Below are 16,710 nucleotides of genomic sequence, written 5' to 3'. Positions count from 1 at the left end.
GAAAGGCAACTGATGGACATTGAGATTGGACAAAAAAGGCAAAGAAGAGAAATGATAACTGAACACAGACATATTCAGAGATCAGATACAAAGATTTATGTCATATGCATTCACATGTAAATACAAACAACATTCAGAGAGTGTGCATGTTGACAATTCACCCTTCCTATAAGTCTAGCCAGGTTTTGCTCCAATAACCAATAAAGTTAGCTAGCATTTACGAACATTAACTAACTTACACTAAGATCATTATTAAGCACCCAGCAAAATTTGAATGTCTAAAAAAAAAACACTTAGTATATAAAATTATGTCTCAAAATCATGTAAAAATGCACTTTTCTCTGCTCTGAAACATTGGGGGCGTGTCCCCTCCACTGTCTCCAGTGTCAAACACCACTGTGACTTAAAAACAACCTAAAATATAGACATAGTCTGTCCAGCAGCTTTATTGGACATTAGTTAGACATACAGTTTGAGCCACCAGAGGACAGTGACAGGATGATATTCTTTTCTTCTGTGTCTATGCTGAAGAGAATGGCTTAAACTGAAGGTACATTCATAACTGATCATTAGGGATCGTGAAAGGAGGGGGAGGCGGTGTCAATCGTGGGGTTTATATAGTGTTCAGGGTCATCGCCACCCAAAAAATCCCGAACACAGAAATGGTGAACAACAGTCTAAGTGTTTACAATTCAGTACTTCATACTTCTGAGTCTTTTCATTTTTTCAACAACTATGTTCTAACATGTATAATGTGTTTAGAGGAAAAACTTTTGTTTCCTTCACACTGTCACTTTTACAGGTCGCCCAGCCACATTTTTTAAGCCATCTTCAAAAAAATTTTCAGTGTAGCACATAGCGAATCTAAGTACAGGAACAAGAAGAGAAGAAAGCTGACCAAGGAACCAACCTTGCTTAACTGTTATTAGGCTTAGGATGGGTCACTTGTCAAAAACACAGACAGAGAGTACATATAGAAAAACATAATGACCCATCTCTCTTGTAATTGTCTCTCTCTCTCTCTCTCTCAAACACACACATATACACACATTTGTCCACCACCACATCACACACACAGAGGCCCTGTAGCAACGGACATGTGGTAGTTGTGTCCTGATCATTACTGTCAGCCTCACTGTAATCTTTGTTGTTTTCTACAGTCTCAGCCTCCATCACTCCCACACAAACCAGATCAGCCCACTCCAAACAGTTGTAGCCACTATGGCATTCAGCTCCAGCATGACTCAGAACAAAAACATAAAATATTTTCCGATTGAGAGCACTGAGAAGTAGTCCGAAAAGACCATTCATATTTGTCTTGATAGCATCAATTGGCAAGTGCAAGTTCCCACAAAGGGGATGCTAATGGACATGCGATGTCTTGGCCACTTTTGTCAAAGGAGACCAATAGACTTAGCAAAAAGTTAACTTAACAATGGAAAAAAATATTTAAAAAAAATCTGTAAAAGAGACCGAACACTCTTCGTACTACTCTTCCTTCCTACTTGTCCTACCCACAAAACTGGATACAGACGGGAGACAGCAGGATGAATGAAAAAGATTGTGGGATCATTGCACTTTCTATGCCGTTCATGTGAAGCAAACATTTATTTCAAACTGTACAGATTGATTTGTTAGGTTAAATTATTTCATCACGTGGTAATTTGATCAAATCAAAATTTAGTATTGCCACAATATGGTACCTGACCAGCACTAAACAACAGACAGCATTTAGCAAAAAAAAGAACCAGGTATTTCCCTCAGGAGTTGGTGACGACCAAAAACAGAGCTAAAAGAGATGAATAATGGACTAACTTTAATCAGGTGGCCAAACACAAAGCTCCAAATGAGTGTTAATGTTGTTCTGTCACTGATGGATGTCTGAATAGATAATAGACGTTTTTCATGCCAGTCTTTTTTACATGAAATAGTACAGTAAACAGGGGTGTTACCAATGTTACTAAATAAGGTATCATTAATGGAACAGGGCCTTGTTTAGTATTATTAGTAACACCTTGTATCAATTCCTAAATCTTTTTTTTTTTTTCTTTTAAATTAGTTTTTGAACAATTGTAGAACATGCACCTCTAATCTGATCACTTTATATCAGTGACTTTATATAATCTTTTTAAATGTTGGTATAGGGTTTAATTGAATTTTACATGACTTGGCACTTTTTTGCATGCCATTTGACTTTCTGGCAAGGATGACACAGTAATACATAAAAATCAAACACATTATTCTTTTAAAAAATATAACTGTCCATATAAACTTTAAGTTTGTGAGACTCTGAGTGTCCAAATAATCAATACTGCTGCCCTTTTAAATCAGAAGCTTTTACGTTTGAATGCCTCTTTCAGCTTTAGAATATCTTAAAGGTTTCTGTGGTTAAAAAAGGAAGACTTGGACGTGGGTCAAGAACACTATTATGAGAAAAAGGGGTTTGACATCAGTTAAGTTGCCACCCATTTAAATGCGGGAGTTTGAAAGCACTGCAAGCACCTTGCAACAACTGCATCACCAACTGAAAAACACTCTCTGCTCTGGTCTGTCATCCCCTGAATCAACCAAGTGGACAGTAGCATTGCTGTTGACAGATGTCCTGTATTACTTTGTAAGTTTTCTATTTCAGTCCTAGGCTGCACAACTGAATCATGCTTAAGTTATCTTAGAAACCCATCTAAAGCTTCATGAAAAGCTCAAAGTTCCTCACAGCATCATTTCCAGAAGTTGAGATTAGACTGAAGTGGTTTCCAAACTTACCCATTCTCTTGGTCAGCGACTGAAAGGTTAAGTGTTCCCGGGAGGGTTCATAGTTACAGCTCAGGGGTTCTCGTCTGTCTCTGTCCTCTCTTTCACTCACTCTAACTGTGTCTCTGTCTCGCTCTGTCTCCCGTCTTGGAGACCAGCTGGGCCAACCACCACCAAAGCCTGCTGGAGTAGGACTGCTCAGAGTCTAAACATGACTGGCCTTAAAGGTTTTTCTTGGGGAGAAAAAGCCCACATCCCACTGTCAGTCAAGCTAGCGGAGCATAGTTTCAGCTGGGCCGCCATCCAAACAGACATGAAACTATTCTATTTCGGTCTGCCATATGAGCGGCGGTGCTGCTCAGAGGAGGGGGTGGAGGGGGGGAGAAAGACTCTGTGGTGGAGCATGTAATTGCAGAGTGACCAGTTATGGTGAGATGTAATTGCAGACCTCATCAGATGGAGAGAAACTGCCAGCAAGACAAGGTAAAGGACTTTTAAATAAGACTTAAAAAAAGAAAGAAACAACACAGACCACATAAATAAATGAGGAGCTGGGTTCCAGATGTGGCAGCAAAGAGACGAAGGGAGGGGAGGAGGAGAAGAAAGAGAGGGAGGGACAGAAAAGAGGGCCAGATGAGGGAACTGCCATGGCAGCAGAATGAAATCCCATTTCTGACACGGTGAAAGAGTGTTTACCTTCCCAGGAACAGTCGCACAAGACGGAGAGGGGGATTGGGGAAGGTGAGAGGATGTCGGGCTGGCCTTATGTTGTTTCTGGACCTTTACCATGAATGCTCTTGGGTGTCTGGTTTCACATCAGCCTTGGAAATGACTACCTTATGGAAAAATTGGGAGCTTTAAAAACGAGGAAGGAAAATGAAAATATAAACGCAGTCGGCTGGTTCCCATTAGGAGCAAGACTCAGCTGGTCCGCATTGCTCCTGCAGTTAATATCGCTACGTATTCTTGAGTGAATAATTACCATGTGATTATGTGAAGGGGGCGGCTCCGCACAAACTGCCATGTGCACATAAGAGCCTGTTACACTGTATAGAGTCAATAAATATTAGCTTTAGCTTAAATCTGAATGTAAACAGCTAATTTCCTCCAAATTTTTACCTCATTTCCTGGCAAATTCAACAGGGGATGTATATTTACAGGCACATTGCTATGTGTGAAGGTAATTCTTAGCAAAACCCCATTATTTAAAGGACAAGTTCTACATTTTGGAAGCTTTCTTGGCAAGAGTTAGGTGACAGGCCTGATACAACTCTCAAGTCTGTTAAGGTTTAGAAGCAGCTATCCCAGCTCCGGCAGGAGGGAAACAAAATTAAGCTACTAATTAAAACATTATAGCTGTTTTATACATAGGAAGATAAAAAAAAACAAAAAACGGCTATAAACCAAGGCTATATGTTTTGCCCTGCTTTCAGTCTTTATGCTAAGCTAAGCTAACTGCCTGGTGGCTCTATCATAGGGTGATCATTCAAACCCTGAAACCGGGACCCATAATTGTACCAAACTTTCATGCATGTGCACATGTATGCGCTTATGCATGCACCACAGTTTTTGTCAGGATGTAGATGATTATTTGAGCACTTTGCATACTTACTAAGTGTACCTTTCAACACCATGGCACCACTGATATAGCATTTTCATTGCCAGGTACTTTACGAAGGAAGAAGTTAGCTTCCTCGAGCTGGTAGAAAAGGCCAACTTCATCTTCGGCGTGACAGTTAACCAGAAAGAGGTATGACACTTGCCTATGACTCATAGGGGAGCGACAGCCTTGACAGCGGGACATTCTGTAATTGATTGACGCAGACAGACTACAGACATACCAGTGCTGAAGACATATGGTGCTTCTGTTTTAATATTGGGTGAAATGAGCAGGACAGTCTATGATAAACATTGGTTTTAATTGTGGTGAAAACTGGGCCAAATTTTGTAGAGAATGTTGAAAACTAGGACATTATTGTGTTTTAAACATAACTGTTGGGACTCGGGACACCCAGTTTGAAAGCAGGACAATCCTGGACAAACTGGCATTTGTGGTCTCTGTACTCTCGCAGCATATTTATGTAGCTACAAACATGAGAGTGGTATCAATCTACTCATTTAACTCCTAGCAAAAAATCAAATAAGAGTTTAAAGAGCCAAAGTAAAACCAGAACTTCCAGGTTCTGTTCCAGAGTTTCCTCTTTCAAAGTCCTGATGATATGAAAGATAAAGCAAATAACTTAAAATCCAGATTTGGAACATACCCTTTCTCAGCCTTGTCATGTAATGTCATGCGGTTCACTACATATGTTTAGATAAGGATGGCAATTTAAAAAAAAAAGTAATATTGTTTGTTCAGTATTCCTTTTTCCAGTTGCCTTTAATGAGCACCATTTCCCTAATGTAAAGTGCCAGATTGTTGAACTATTGGGGATGTTGTCCTTGGAAACTGATAAAAAAAAGGGCCAGGCACTTTCAGAAAATATTTGGCAGGTGACTGGATCTATCTAACACCTTCTGTCATTGGTTAAATTAAACCAATCAGATCTACAAACCATTTCTTCTTTCAATGAAGAAATACTTTGCACTTCTGATGTTAACTAATGCAACTCTGTCTAAGCCATTATTGTTCTTTTCGAACGAACAATTGCTGCTTGCTGTCGTCACAACTAAACCACGCCTGTAGCTGACGGTAGTAGTTCTTCAGAGAACGATGATTGGTCTGAATCATTGCGACTCCCGCACATAATGCGAAGCCTGGCAAGATGGATGCTTGTGTAATCTTGTCCCATTTTGTGATCTCACAAATCCAGCTGCTTTGCAAGGGAACCATTTCCTATAAGCCCCTGACAATCATGGGTTAAATGTCACGATTCAACATCATAAGCCAGTCAGTTAGTTCAGACATGTCTGTAATAGCAGCAGGACAGAGAGGACTGAACACTGTAGAGCAGGTGGCTCAAACTGCCCCCTCTCCCCCTCCCTCCAGCCCTCTATTTAGTTATTTATTCTCGTTGTTTAATATAAATCTAAACTACCCTTCAACTGAACTGAAAAAAACACAATTCTATTAAAACATTATAGTCTGCATGTATTTCTGAAGGACTGCATGTTGCAGTCTGCTGATATTCCACATCCAGAAAAGAAAAGCTGAGTAAACACACTGGCTTACCATTCTTATCAGGGGTATTAATGACTAATTCAAACTTGTGGCCCCAAACCAATCTGAATTTGAGACTACTGGTTTAGAAGCTTTAAAACATCAGAGATTACAACTCGAAAGTTGAGAACAATAGCTTGGAGAAAGAGCTTGTTAGGATTGAGTACCTGCACTTAACTTTGTTGCAATCAAAAAGATTTCAGTTTCTTATAGAGGCTGCTGTAGTGGATGATTTGCCTTACACTATGGAAAGTAAACCCAAGCAACATGCTTCATCTTTGACAGAAGACTGATTAAAGAAATGCTGAATGAGAGAAGCTAGCTGGAACAGCAGCTACCTTGGACATGACATCAGTACTTAGGCTCTCTGTTTCCCAAAATGTTGAGCTACTCCTTTAAAACATTAAAAAGAAGCATCTTCCAAAGCCTCAGGTTTTGAAATTGGTTTGTGGTGTAGGTTTCTGGGAACTGGACTAGCGGCACGTCTTCTCTCTGGAGATGGGGGCTTGCTTCTTGGTTTCTCTTATACGAACCATCTAATTTCCAACTGGATGGGCCCCATTCAAAGCAGCTGTGTGTCATTAGGACTGCTATTCTCATTGGCATAGTGGGATTGTTAGATTACTGCTGAGAAAGAAGCTCAAAACCAAACCAACCCACGAATCAGTCCTAAACCTCCCGTCCCCCACAATTATCAGAATATAGAGAGGGGGGTCGATTTCTTTTCCACCTCAGTCATGCGGGAAAAGTTTCCATGTGGATCCTAAGCATGGCTCCAGCTTCAGCGCTGATTTTCTCCAGACAGACAGACAGATGGACAGACGGACAGATGGTAAGACAGAGAGATCACGAGTGGAAAGACTGTAAAAACAACTGACAGCCGAGGGTTTAAAGATTCAGGGGAAACAGAGCACAAATCCCCTTCTCTGTTTATACTCCGATAGATTAAGTTCACATATTTTCATACACTCTTAAAAATAAAGGTGCTAACTAGACCCATAAAGGGTTCTTTAGCTTTTCCCGAACCTTTTTGGTCCTTTTATAAAGGTTCCACTTGGAACCCTTTCAGAGAGTTCAACCTAGAACCCAACAGAAACAAGGTCCTGTAAAAGAGTCCACCCAGAGCCTCCTATGAAAGGTTCTAAATGAGAACTGTTCTATGGTGCAAACCTCTTTATATTCCAAGGGTTTATCTAGAAACCACCCATGGGGTTTCCTGAGAACCCTTTCATATTCCAAGCTTTTTTATTTAGACTTTACCAAGGTGGTTCTACTGAGAACCTTATTATATTTCAGGGGTTTCATTTATAGCCCACCCAGGGGGTTCTATTGAGAACCCCTTTACTTTCCCTGGATTTTATCATGAAACCACCATCCACGGAGTTCGACTGAGAACCCTTTTATGTTACGGAACAAAGGACCCTTAAGGAAAGAGTTCTTCATGGATTTCAACAATCCTCATTCATTCATTTTCTCCCTAACCCTCCACAAAGTGTTCTTTATGGAACCCTTAGGAATTTTGACAAACCATTTCTTCAGAAAAGGTTTATCTGAACCAAATGATTCTGGGTAGCACCTAAGTCCTTCAGGAAGAACCCTTTTGGAACCCTTATTTGTAAAAGTGTACATATCCTCTCTTCAGGGAGTTAATAAGTCATCCAGTTGGACAGTTGGCTTTATAACCATCATTTATTGTGTCTATAACATGTAAAGTGTCTGCACAGCCTGTCTGGTGTTGATTGTTCCCGCTTTTCTCACATATTTTTTGTATTTCATCTAAATTAAATAAGCTGTTTTACTTAAATCCATCTCTCTTCTTCTTAGCTCTGACAGCTCTTGTGTGCTGGGTGTGTGATGCACACTGTGACAAATATCCTCTATTTGCACCAGTGCACACTTTGGCATTCATCCGTGCAACCAAATAGGATCAACTGTTTCCTGTTTTTCATTTTCACCCTTATTGAATGGACTCATTATCCCCTCCATTTCCAAACTTGCATCCCATATTTGTCATCTAAAACTGAAGGGCCTTTATTTATCCTCTCTTCAAGTACTTTTTTAGCTCTCTGTGATTTTTCTGGAAACACTGCACCTCAAATACTTTACAAACCACTGGCAGTACATACTGTATGGGGAATGTTATTGATGGCTAAAAACAACATGAAACTGCAATTATTATGCATTTGCATGATATTTATCCGCTCCAGCTTGTGCAATTATCATGATTTATGTTAAATTAATGTTGTATTTCCTGATACAGACCCTTATTTTTCACTAATGATGATCGCCTTTTCTTTTCTTTTCTTTTTGTGGTTTTCATGTAACCTTTACTCAGCGGTCCCTGAAGTAATAATTTAATTCAGAAAGTAATCTGCTGAATAGCTGCCCAGTACAACCAGTCTTCTCCTGATGACTGGTCGGAGCAGGTGAGGGTTCAGTGCCTCAGTGCAACTCCTGAAAGAAAAAAGAAGCATTTACCATGCCCGTTTTCCCACATTTAGTCTAGAATTTGAGCTCTATTCCACTCAATTCAACTTTGTTTACAGTATATAGCACATTTCATACACACATGCAGCCCAAAGTGAATCACAGAAGCAAACTAAAACAACAGTCAACTAATAAAAAGTAAAAAATAAACAACAAATGAAAATTTACAAGACTAAAAATGATACCATTAAAACAAATGAAATAAAACATACAATAAATGAAAGTCTATAAGATAAAATAAAATAAACAACAGGGATATAGATGAAAAAACATGATTAAAACTTAAACAATAACTTAAAAAGTTAGGTCCATAATTTCCTTAAGCTTTTTACTTCTGAAAGTAGATGCAATTTGTTCCTATGAGATTTTATGTGTTTCTCCAGCAGCAAAGAGAGATTTGTTGTAAGTCATGTGACCCTTTCAAGGGCAGTTAACCACTTCTCATTAATCAAAACCCATCAAAACCACTCATCCTTGTTATGAAGCATCAGTCGATGACTTCCTTTCATGATACACCTACAGGAGGGTTCAACAGGTCAGTGTTTTACGCCTCACTGCTGACCAGCATGATGGGAGTTTTCAGACGTCTGTATTTTTCATTATTATCTTGTGTCTTGCACATGATTACATTTGATATTGTGCTATATTACCTTCACTGTCATGTTCAATTACTTTTAACTTTATTATTATTATTATTATTATCATGTACAATATTAGGTCTGATCATGTGCAACATTACCTTCATTATCAGGTGTAATATTACTTTTTATTACTTTTCCATATCACCAGCAATATTACTTTCAGTGTCTTTGCCAATACTACTTTTCTATTCTAGTTTATTTTAGCTTACTTCTTTACTTATGTAGCTTCTTATATTTAATTCTTCAGTTTAATATGTGATATGTTTGGGGTGGGGTTGTCCCCTCCACTGCAGTTTTTAATTTATCAATAATCAACAGAACTGAATCTGTCTAATTTCCTCTAAATTTGTCGAGCTTGAAGGGTGCATGTACCTGGTCTTTTTGTACTTTTATCTCTACGAGAGTAGCTTTTAGAGAGGTTTGTGTTCCTGTTGTCATGTTTCTGATATGGTGTTAGCCCACTGGCTTAAATGAATAACTGAATTTATCATGAATATACTTTTTCTACCGTTATAATTGTAACTCTAACTCTAAGTCAGGTCTATGTTGTGTTGCTGACATGGTGTTTGGGGTGTGGCACTTGGACACTGACTGTAGCAAGTCCCGCCTTTGGACTTACTATTTGATGGAAACTGTTCAACCACTTATCATCTGTCACTTTGCATACCTGGTCTAGATTGATTATATGTTTTGTGCCTCATGTCTTTGTTCACTCTGACTCCGGTGAAGAGCCAGCAGTGTTGAAACATTAGTTTGTTTGCCGTATATTTATCAGTATGCTCTAGTCCTTTTTGTTCCCTTAAACAAAGTGTCTCTCAGCCTCAGACCGCCTGCTGAGATGATGGAGGAAAAGTTTCACATTTATGATGGTGGAGACTTTTCTTTAAATGCTTTTGTGACTCGAGTCAGACCTGTGAGACTTTGCAGAGCTCCACTCAAATTTTGCTCAAGATAATTATGTTGCCACCTATTGGAGTGCTGCTGTAAAAACAAGAGAACCCCAAAATGCCCAGTCAGCCTGCATGTGAATGAATATTTGATGATTAAAAGTTATATTTATGCTTATGTAAAAAACAGTTTGAAGAATGTATAGTTCTGTAACCTGGTTTTTAAATTAAATAGAATGCATTTTGTATCCTGTCAGATTCAGAAATGTGTTGATATCTCTGTACCAATCTCATGGAAAAGATTTATCTCCTAAAAGGTAATTTATGTAAATGGAGATATATAATCTGATTGAACTGAGTGGTGTGCATTTACCTCCAGTGGAGCTGAAGAAGAAGTCTGACTGCAGGTTTGGCTGCCTTTTATTAAGCAATTACCCATGCAGTTTTCTCGTATCATCATGTATCTCAACATATCCATGCCGCTGTGGTGTGACTCACAAAACACTCCCAATGAAACTTGATGTGTTTACACCTGCAGACCATCGCTGCATACAGAGTGACCCAAAGTGAGCAACAGTAAAGTGTATGAATGTGGATTTGAGTTTCAATGTTTTGCCAAATTATACATGTGTGCTACAAATTTTCTGTGTGTATCAGTGGGGGATATTGTCAAATTTATAACCAATGAATTACAAATCACTCTGAGCTTCGCTAATGCCATATCATTTATAATTTATGGACATTTGTAAATCAATATTCCAGCAATTCATGTACAAATATAAGCCTCTCATAATATAATCAACCTCTCAATCTTTCTACACCTAAATGCTTAAAAACCTTTGAAGAACAACACAAGTACCCCAAACCCGAGTGTATCTAAAATACATTTTAATCTTGCTGAAATTTGTTTTCACAATATTGTTTACAATATTAATCTGTCTTCGTTCTCTTCATCATCATCCTCGCTCGGGTCTTCTTTATCATCTCGAAACAGAACTGTACAATCATGTTCATGTAAATTGTTCTACATCAAGGCACAAGACAACAGCCGTTGTGGGGGGGCCTTGGGTAGGCTGATCTTTAATGGCGTCCCTCTGGCACACAGGAAAACAGGGTACCCTCGGGAAGAAAGGGGGATTGTGGAAAATGTAGGAGTATGGATCTCAAATGGAGATGGAGAGGAGGTGGAAATGTGCTCTAACGAGGTGGAAAAAGGAGGAAAAAATAATAGTGATAACAACTGCTGCTTTCATTTTATTTTCCAATGATACTCATGTATAAAAAAGAGGAACCATCAGGATGTTTTTGAGTTCATTTGTTCATGTACAGAAACTAAAGTGCTTTTTTTCTCTTTTTTTTTTTGTCTTATTCTGCCAAAAGCAAAAGGTTTCACTAACAGGATAGAAATGGGGGGATGAGAAATCCGGTGGTGTCTTTTCCGTAAGAATGTGAGGAAGTGGATAAAGGGCCAGTTCGGTGTTTATTTTCTGCTCGATTTTGTTTTTGTTGATTTTTGTTCTTAGGATTTTTTCTGATGTTTTCTTGTCAGGTTTCAACCTCTGAAAGAAAGAAAGAGACAGAAAGAAAGAGATTGAACATAGGCTTAAAGCTGTGCTTTCAAAAGACAATATTATCAGGTGGTCTTCCATTTATAAATCATTACATGTTAAGTGTTTGTAATATAACATTTGTAATAAAATTCTGCTTTCATTTCTCTATTTTAAATTCTTTTGTTGCAACTTTTTTTAATTAGCAAATGTAGAACTATTTCTTTTTTTTTGACAATAAATTTCATGATTCAAGTGGTGGATTATAAACATTGATCAAAATCAATGAAGAACGGGTAGAAATCACAATCAAAGAACAAAATCAGAAACTCTATTTACCATTTCCCTGAAGGTTTTCGAGTGCTCACATCTGGACGTTTCTCCTCCGCCTGCCGAAGGCCTTGGCGCCGACGTTGGTGGGCACGAAGTTGCTGTTGCCCATTCCCCCCGACCGGCTGAGGAAGTCCGCCAGGCGGTGAGTCACGCAGGTTGCCGTGTTGCAGGCTCGCTTCTGTGCTGTAACGCTGCTTCAGGAGAGCAAACAAGGGGTTAATGCCAAGATCATGCAGTACTGACACACAAAATCTCTGCACACAGCTCATTTTAATCGACATTAAATTCACAGCACAGAATAAACACTGAGCATGCAAGGTTTAATCATATATTTTGTGATGTTTGTCACTTTTCTTACCTTTGAACTCGATGAGATCACTAGAGATGCTCTAAAATCCTATTTATGTCCATTTTATGCTCAAATGAGTTTAGTGAGTGTTTTTAAGTACCCCTACTATAGGAATGAAAATGAGCTAAGGCTTCCTGGTAGAAAAATACGTTTATTGAACAAGAAACATGGTGTCGCATGAGTGGATCATTTATTAATGGTTCGATTAAGTGATCTCTCTCAACCCTTAAATTTCAGGGGCTTTGAAAATGCCATCAAATGACTCCACGCACAGTACACAAAGATGGATGTCTGAACTGGCTCCTGAAGAATCACATTTATGAAAACTGAGTCTGATTGTCTGAAATAAAGGGGGACAAATCATTCTCTGCCAAAAAAAAAAGGGGTGGGGGGACTGAAAAGTTGGTTGCAGTTAAAGGTCATAATAGGGTATTCTTTTCATGTCAATCAAGCAGGTAAAATCAACATGCACCAATCCAAAAACAACAAGGAAGAAACTGGGATAAGGAGAGGAAGAGGACAGAGGAGGAAGAAGAGATTCAGGGAGGGTAAAAGAGGGGTTTGAGGGAGGATGAGGAGAGGTTAGATGCTGTCAAACGTCTCGCCGTAGTTTGCATAGCTGTCGCTCTCAGGCGCACTGCGCTTCTTGCCGGGCGTTCCTGCTCCCACGTTCGTGCGAGGGAACGTCTGCAACTTGTGCAGCTCCTGAGACAGTTTGCCCAGCACGCAGGTGCTGAGGTTGGAACAGCGCTTGGTTAGGGGCCTGTCCATGCTGCACACAGAACACATGCAGAAAACAGGCTCATAGGTTTGGGAAAACATGCATTTTTTTCATCTTTTCTTTCTCTTTCCTTCCATTCACACCATTCCTCTCACATGCACTTCTTTCTCATGCAATCGCAGGTATAAAAAAGTCAAAATAGCAACATTCCCTACAGCATCATGCTTTTCCCCCCTCCCCACCATTCAAAGAATCTGTCATCTATCCCCTTCATGCGCCACATCTCCATCTCCACCCCCACCCAAGTCAATCGCCCTCTTTTCACATCTTTTACACCCACAGAACAAACAGAAACCAGTCGCTTCCCACTGTCATGCAACTCCACTTAATTGACATCATGCACACTTATTCGTTCCGTTAGGCATCCACTGCTCACATGCCCGGCAGGCAGGCTGGAAATAGTCGTCCGCTCAAACAAAGTCAAAATCAAACTCATCCATGCAGGAGTGGGGTCACGACAGAGAATAAGGGGATTTTTTTTGTGCGTATTTTGACATTTATTATTGGAAATGATCTGTTTTTCTCTCTTTGGGTCAGCTTAGAAGTACAGTACATACCTCCACGCCTGACTGAACTCAAATGAGGCACTAAAAAGATGCATCTTTAGTGGTGTTCAAGTGAAACCAGAATATGATATGGTACCTAAGAGGTTATGCAAAGTCCAGCCCAAAAAAAGGATTATAGAATTTTCCTTTTAATTTCAATTAAGAGTTTAGTTTTAACTTTTCATTCTGTCATTGTAGTCAAATCTTTCTGCACAAGGAGGAAAATGCTTTAAATAAGGAGATTAGAATAAATAAGTCATTTGTTCATCATCTGTGTACCTGTTTCCTTCAGTTGCCTGCTGTTCCAGCTCCTCCGCCGTCATCTGCACAAACTCCTTGACGATGGCGTTGAGTAACCTTCGAGCCTCGTAGTCCGTGAGCGTGACTCGGTCTGACATGGACTCTAGACCCGGTCTGTGGAAGGTTTTGGGGGTCGGGAGGAAAAAGCATTAAGATCAGCATTTAATCCTTTGCTAGAATTATCACCTGCAGTTAAAAGGAGGGGTGGGGATGTGTGTGTGTGTGTGTGTGTGTGTGTGTGTGTGTGTGTGTGTGTGTGTGTGTGTGTGTGTGTTAGGGTGGGGTAGGGTAGGAAGAAGCTGGATGGATAGGAGGGGGTCAAGGGGGTTGGCTGGGACGTCACTGACTCTGAGAGGGATGACGTCTGAGTTGGAGGGCCCCTGGCCAACGCGGGGAAACAATCTGCGGAAAGTGCCCCATCTGAGAGAGGGGCTGATGTGGCTTCAGATTTATTACAAAATCGATAGCTTCATGGGAACAGTGTGCGGGGAGAAGCTTGAATGGGGCTTCATATAAATATATAGATCTCATTTATCCCCACCCATCCCATTCACATTTTGGTTCTTTTTTTTCCATTATATTATCCCCTATTTATTACTTAAACTGGGAGCAATTTCATACAACTAGAGGTATAGAGATATAACAGGATGCACAAACTTTATATATTGATTAGGAAATTACATTTATAGGATCTACATTCTTCTTTTTCATATAAAAAAATATGTGATTAAATACACATTTTAAACCTAAAAACAAGGGATGTCTTGATTCTCATGATTTTGTCTTTTGATTTTAAGGTCATAATTCAAGTTGATTTTTCAATTTACACATGTTCTTTTTAGCACTAATTAAGATGAACAGTAATTTATTCTATGGCCTGACATCTGTCATTTACAATTTCAAATTTTCTTTAAAATATGATGGTATCGAGTGTGATATAATAGCCGATAGGCTGTACTGTGTTTCCTTTGAAGTGCTGTTTTTCTGTTTTTCTGTAAATATGCATCGGATGCTGCAAGTAGGCAAAAAAGGGACATAGTGATTCTGTCTTTGATTTCAATTTGATTTAATATTGAAGTTGTGGCACCCCGACTAAAAACTCTCAGCTGAGCCTTAATCCCATTCATATAAGGTGCCAAAACATAGCATCATAAGACTCTTTCCATCTATTTCTCCCTCACAAATGCATATCCTCTCCCATTTCTTCATATTTTTCAAGAAGAACTGAAATTATCGTGATTTTAAAACTCATATTTGAAGTGCTGTTTTTGTATCGACCCTCCACTCCTTCACACTGGTTGCTTCTGATTCTTAAGAATCTGGAATTTACTCTGTCCGCTCTACTTTTCCAGATATTTCAAGTTGCTGTAAAATGCATCATGTAAACTGAGAGCTTGACGTGAAAAATATGCAGCATCTCACCTGGCAGGAGCGGCTTGTGAGCAGTACATCTGGCAAATGACCAGGGCGTAGGCAACGAGGAAAGCAGAGATCTTCAACATAACCATGGTCCCCTACACACAGCGAGAAAGACACCACAACCATCAGGTCCTTGTGCACTTGACTGCAGCCATTTACACTCAAACACACACACACACACGCTAAAATAAGTTCTCAAATAATTCAAAAATCAATCTTCAAAACAAAAACCTACACTTGTTGGTGTCTGATCCTCTTGTGCTGCTGGGAAGAAGTTGCTACTGTCATTTCTCAGAGGGGTGAGCTCACTTATACCCACATCTCAGCTTGCCACTATTTAACTCTTGTTTCCTGCTGAACATCCTCGCTTTTACTTCCACGCAACAAAACTGAGCCACCTAACAACCTCCCCCCTCCCATCCCACCTTCTTCTTTAAAAGGCACTGTTCCTCAGAAACATCCAGCCAGGAGCAGAGGACAGGTAGTTCTCTCATGTCGCACGCTGCAGGTCCCAGAGTGTGACATGCCTGTGGGTGGGAGCGTGTGTGTGTGTGTGTGTGTGTGTGTGTGTGTGTGTGTGTGTGAGGGTAGGTAGGGGTCCTACACTGTGCGATGCATGTTGCTCTTGCTAGAAGAGGAGGGGTGAAAAGGGAAGAGGAGGGGGAGACTCCAAGCTTGCCAACTCCCTAAGGGACCAGTGCATTAGTGTAATGAGCTGCCAGCAATGCTCTCCCTCTCACACACACTCTCTCTCTCTCTCTCTCTCTCTCTCTCTCTCTCTTTTTCACACACACACACACACACACTCAAACCTGGTTCCTTTTCCTCTTTCACTTGCTCTTCTTCACTTTCTGAGCCCCTTTCTTTAAATTTTCCCTTCTTCCTTTTCTATATTTCTGTCTGCATCTGTGGCCTTCAAATATAAGACTGGACCATCACACATCAGGTGCTGGTGCTGATGGTGACCCCGGTGGCCACACTCCAATCCCATTACCCACACCATCACGTCACCGCAGTCTAACGCAGTGACACACATGCATGCAAACACCTTCTTCTCAGCCACATTTGCAGTCAAACAGCCACTCCAACACATTAAAAGTCAACACTTACCTTCAGTGATAATCACCCAGCAGAGTAAAAAATAAATATATATCTCTATGTATCTCTATGCAAAACACAATAAGTTGACTTTCTCTCAACTTGCAGGACAACTCTTGATTCTGTTGCATGCAGCGCCAACGCACCAGCCTATATATCCCACCACTTGGATTTGTGCATTGACTGTGTAGGTGTTTAATTATCTGCCAGCAGCCAATCACATTACTCTGATGCGGTGGCGGGCCAATGGGATGCCTCCTTTCAGTCCTGGCTCACAAAGATGGGATATGGCTCTGCGCTGACGTCATTGCCCAGTCACTAAGTGCTCCATTCACAAAATCCACCAGTCATTTGGACCATTTGCTATCCCCAATTTGCATTGATGTCATTAATTAAATAGGAGGCAAAAAGC

General features: G+C 40.1%; 2 protein-coding genes across 5 annotated transcripts in view; both read right to left on the bottom strand.

Annotated features, from left to right (window-relative positions):
• insc (INSC spindle orientation adaptor protein) overlaps nt 1-3,070 on the bottom strand; it is a 62,090-nt gene extending 59,020 nt beyond the window's left edge. The window contains exon 1 of the mRNA XM_084735037.1: nt 2,764-3,070. The gene's annotated coding sequence lies outside the window, so the exon portion shown is untranslated. The remainder of the gene's footprint in view (nt 1-2,763) is intronic.
• Nucleotides 3,071-10,328: 7,258 nt separating this feature from the next.
• On the bottom strand, nt 10,329-16,448 carry LOC146316540 (calcitonin gene-related peptide 1-like). Of its 4 annotated transcripts, none has more exons than XM_084734862.1 (5): nt 15,436-15,491; nt 15,204-15,295; nt 13,761-13,895; nt 11,813-12,000; nt 10,329-11,485 (listed from the first exon to the last, which is right to left on the bottom strand). In XM_084734862.1, exons 2-4 carry the CDS (start codon nt 15,287-15,289, stop codon nt 11,838-11,840), a joined length of 384 nt encoding a protein of 127 aa, XP_084590988.1. In that variant the 5' UTR covers nt 15,290-15,295; nt 15,436-15,491; the 3' UTR covers nt 10,329-11,485; nt 11,813-11,837. The 4 variants fall into 4 exon arrangements, with proteins under 4 accessions (XP_084590988.1, XP_084590989.1, XP_084590990.1 ...); XM_084734863.1 differs by having other exon boundaries at nt 11,813-11,997; nt 15,436-15,487; XM_084734864.1 differs by lacking the exons at nt 10,329-11,485; nt 11,813-12,000; nt 15,436-15,491 and adding exons at nt 12,291-12,927; nt 16,311-16,448.
• Between the last annotated feature and the right edge of the window lie 262 nt (nt 16,449-16,710).

The sequence above is a fragment of the Lutjanus erythropterus genome, chromosome 13 (assembly GCF_056507025.1).
Source record: "Lutjanus erythropterus isolate fLutEry1 chromosome 13, fLutEry1.hap2, whole genome shotgun sequence".
Taxonomy (NCBI): domain Eukaryota; kingdom Metazoa; phylum Chordata; class Actinopteri; order Lutjaniformes; family Lutjanidae; genus Lutjanus; species Lutjanus erythropterus.
The sequence above is the reverse complement of the archived record's forward strand: the minus strand, read 5'-3'. Positions and strand labels throughout refer to the sequence as shown.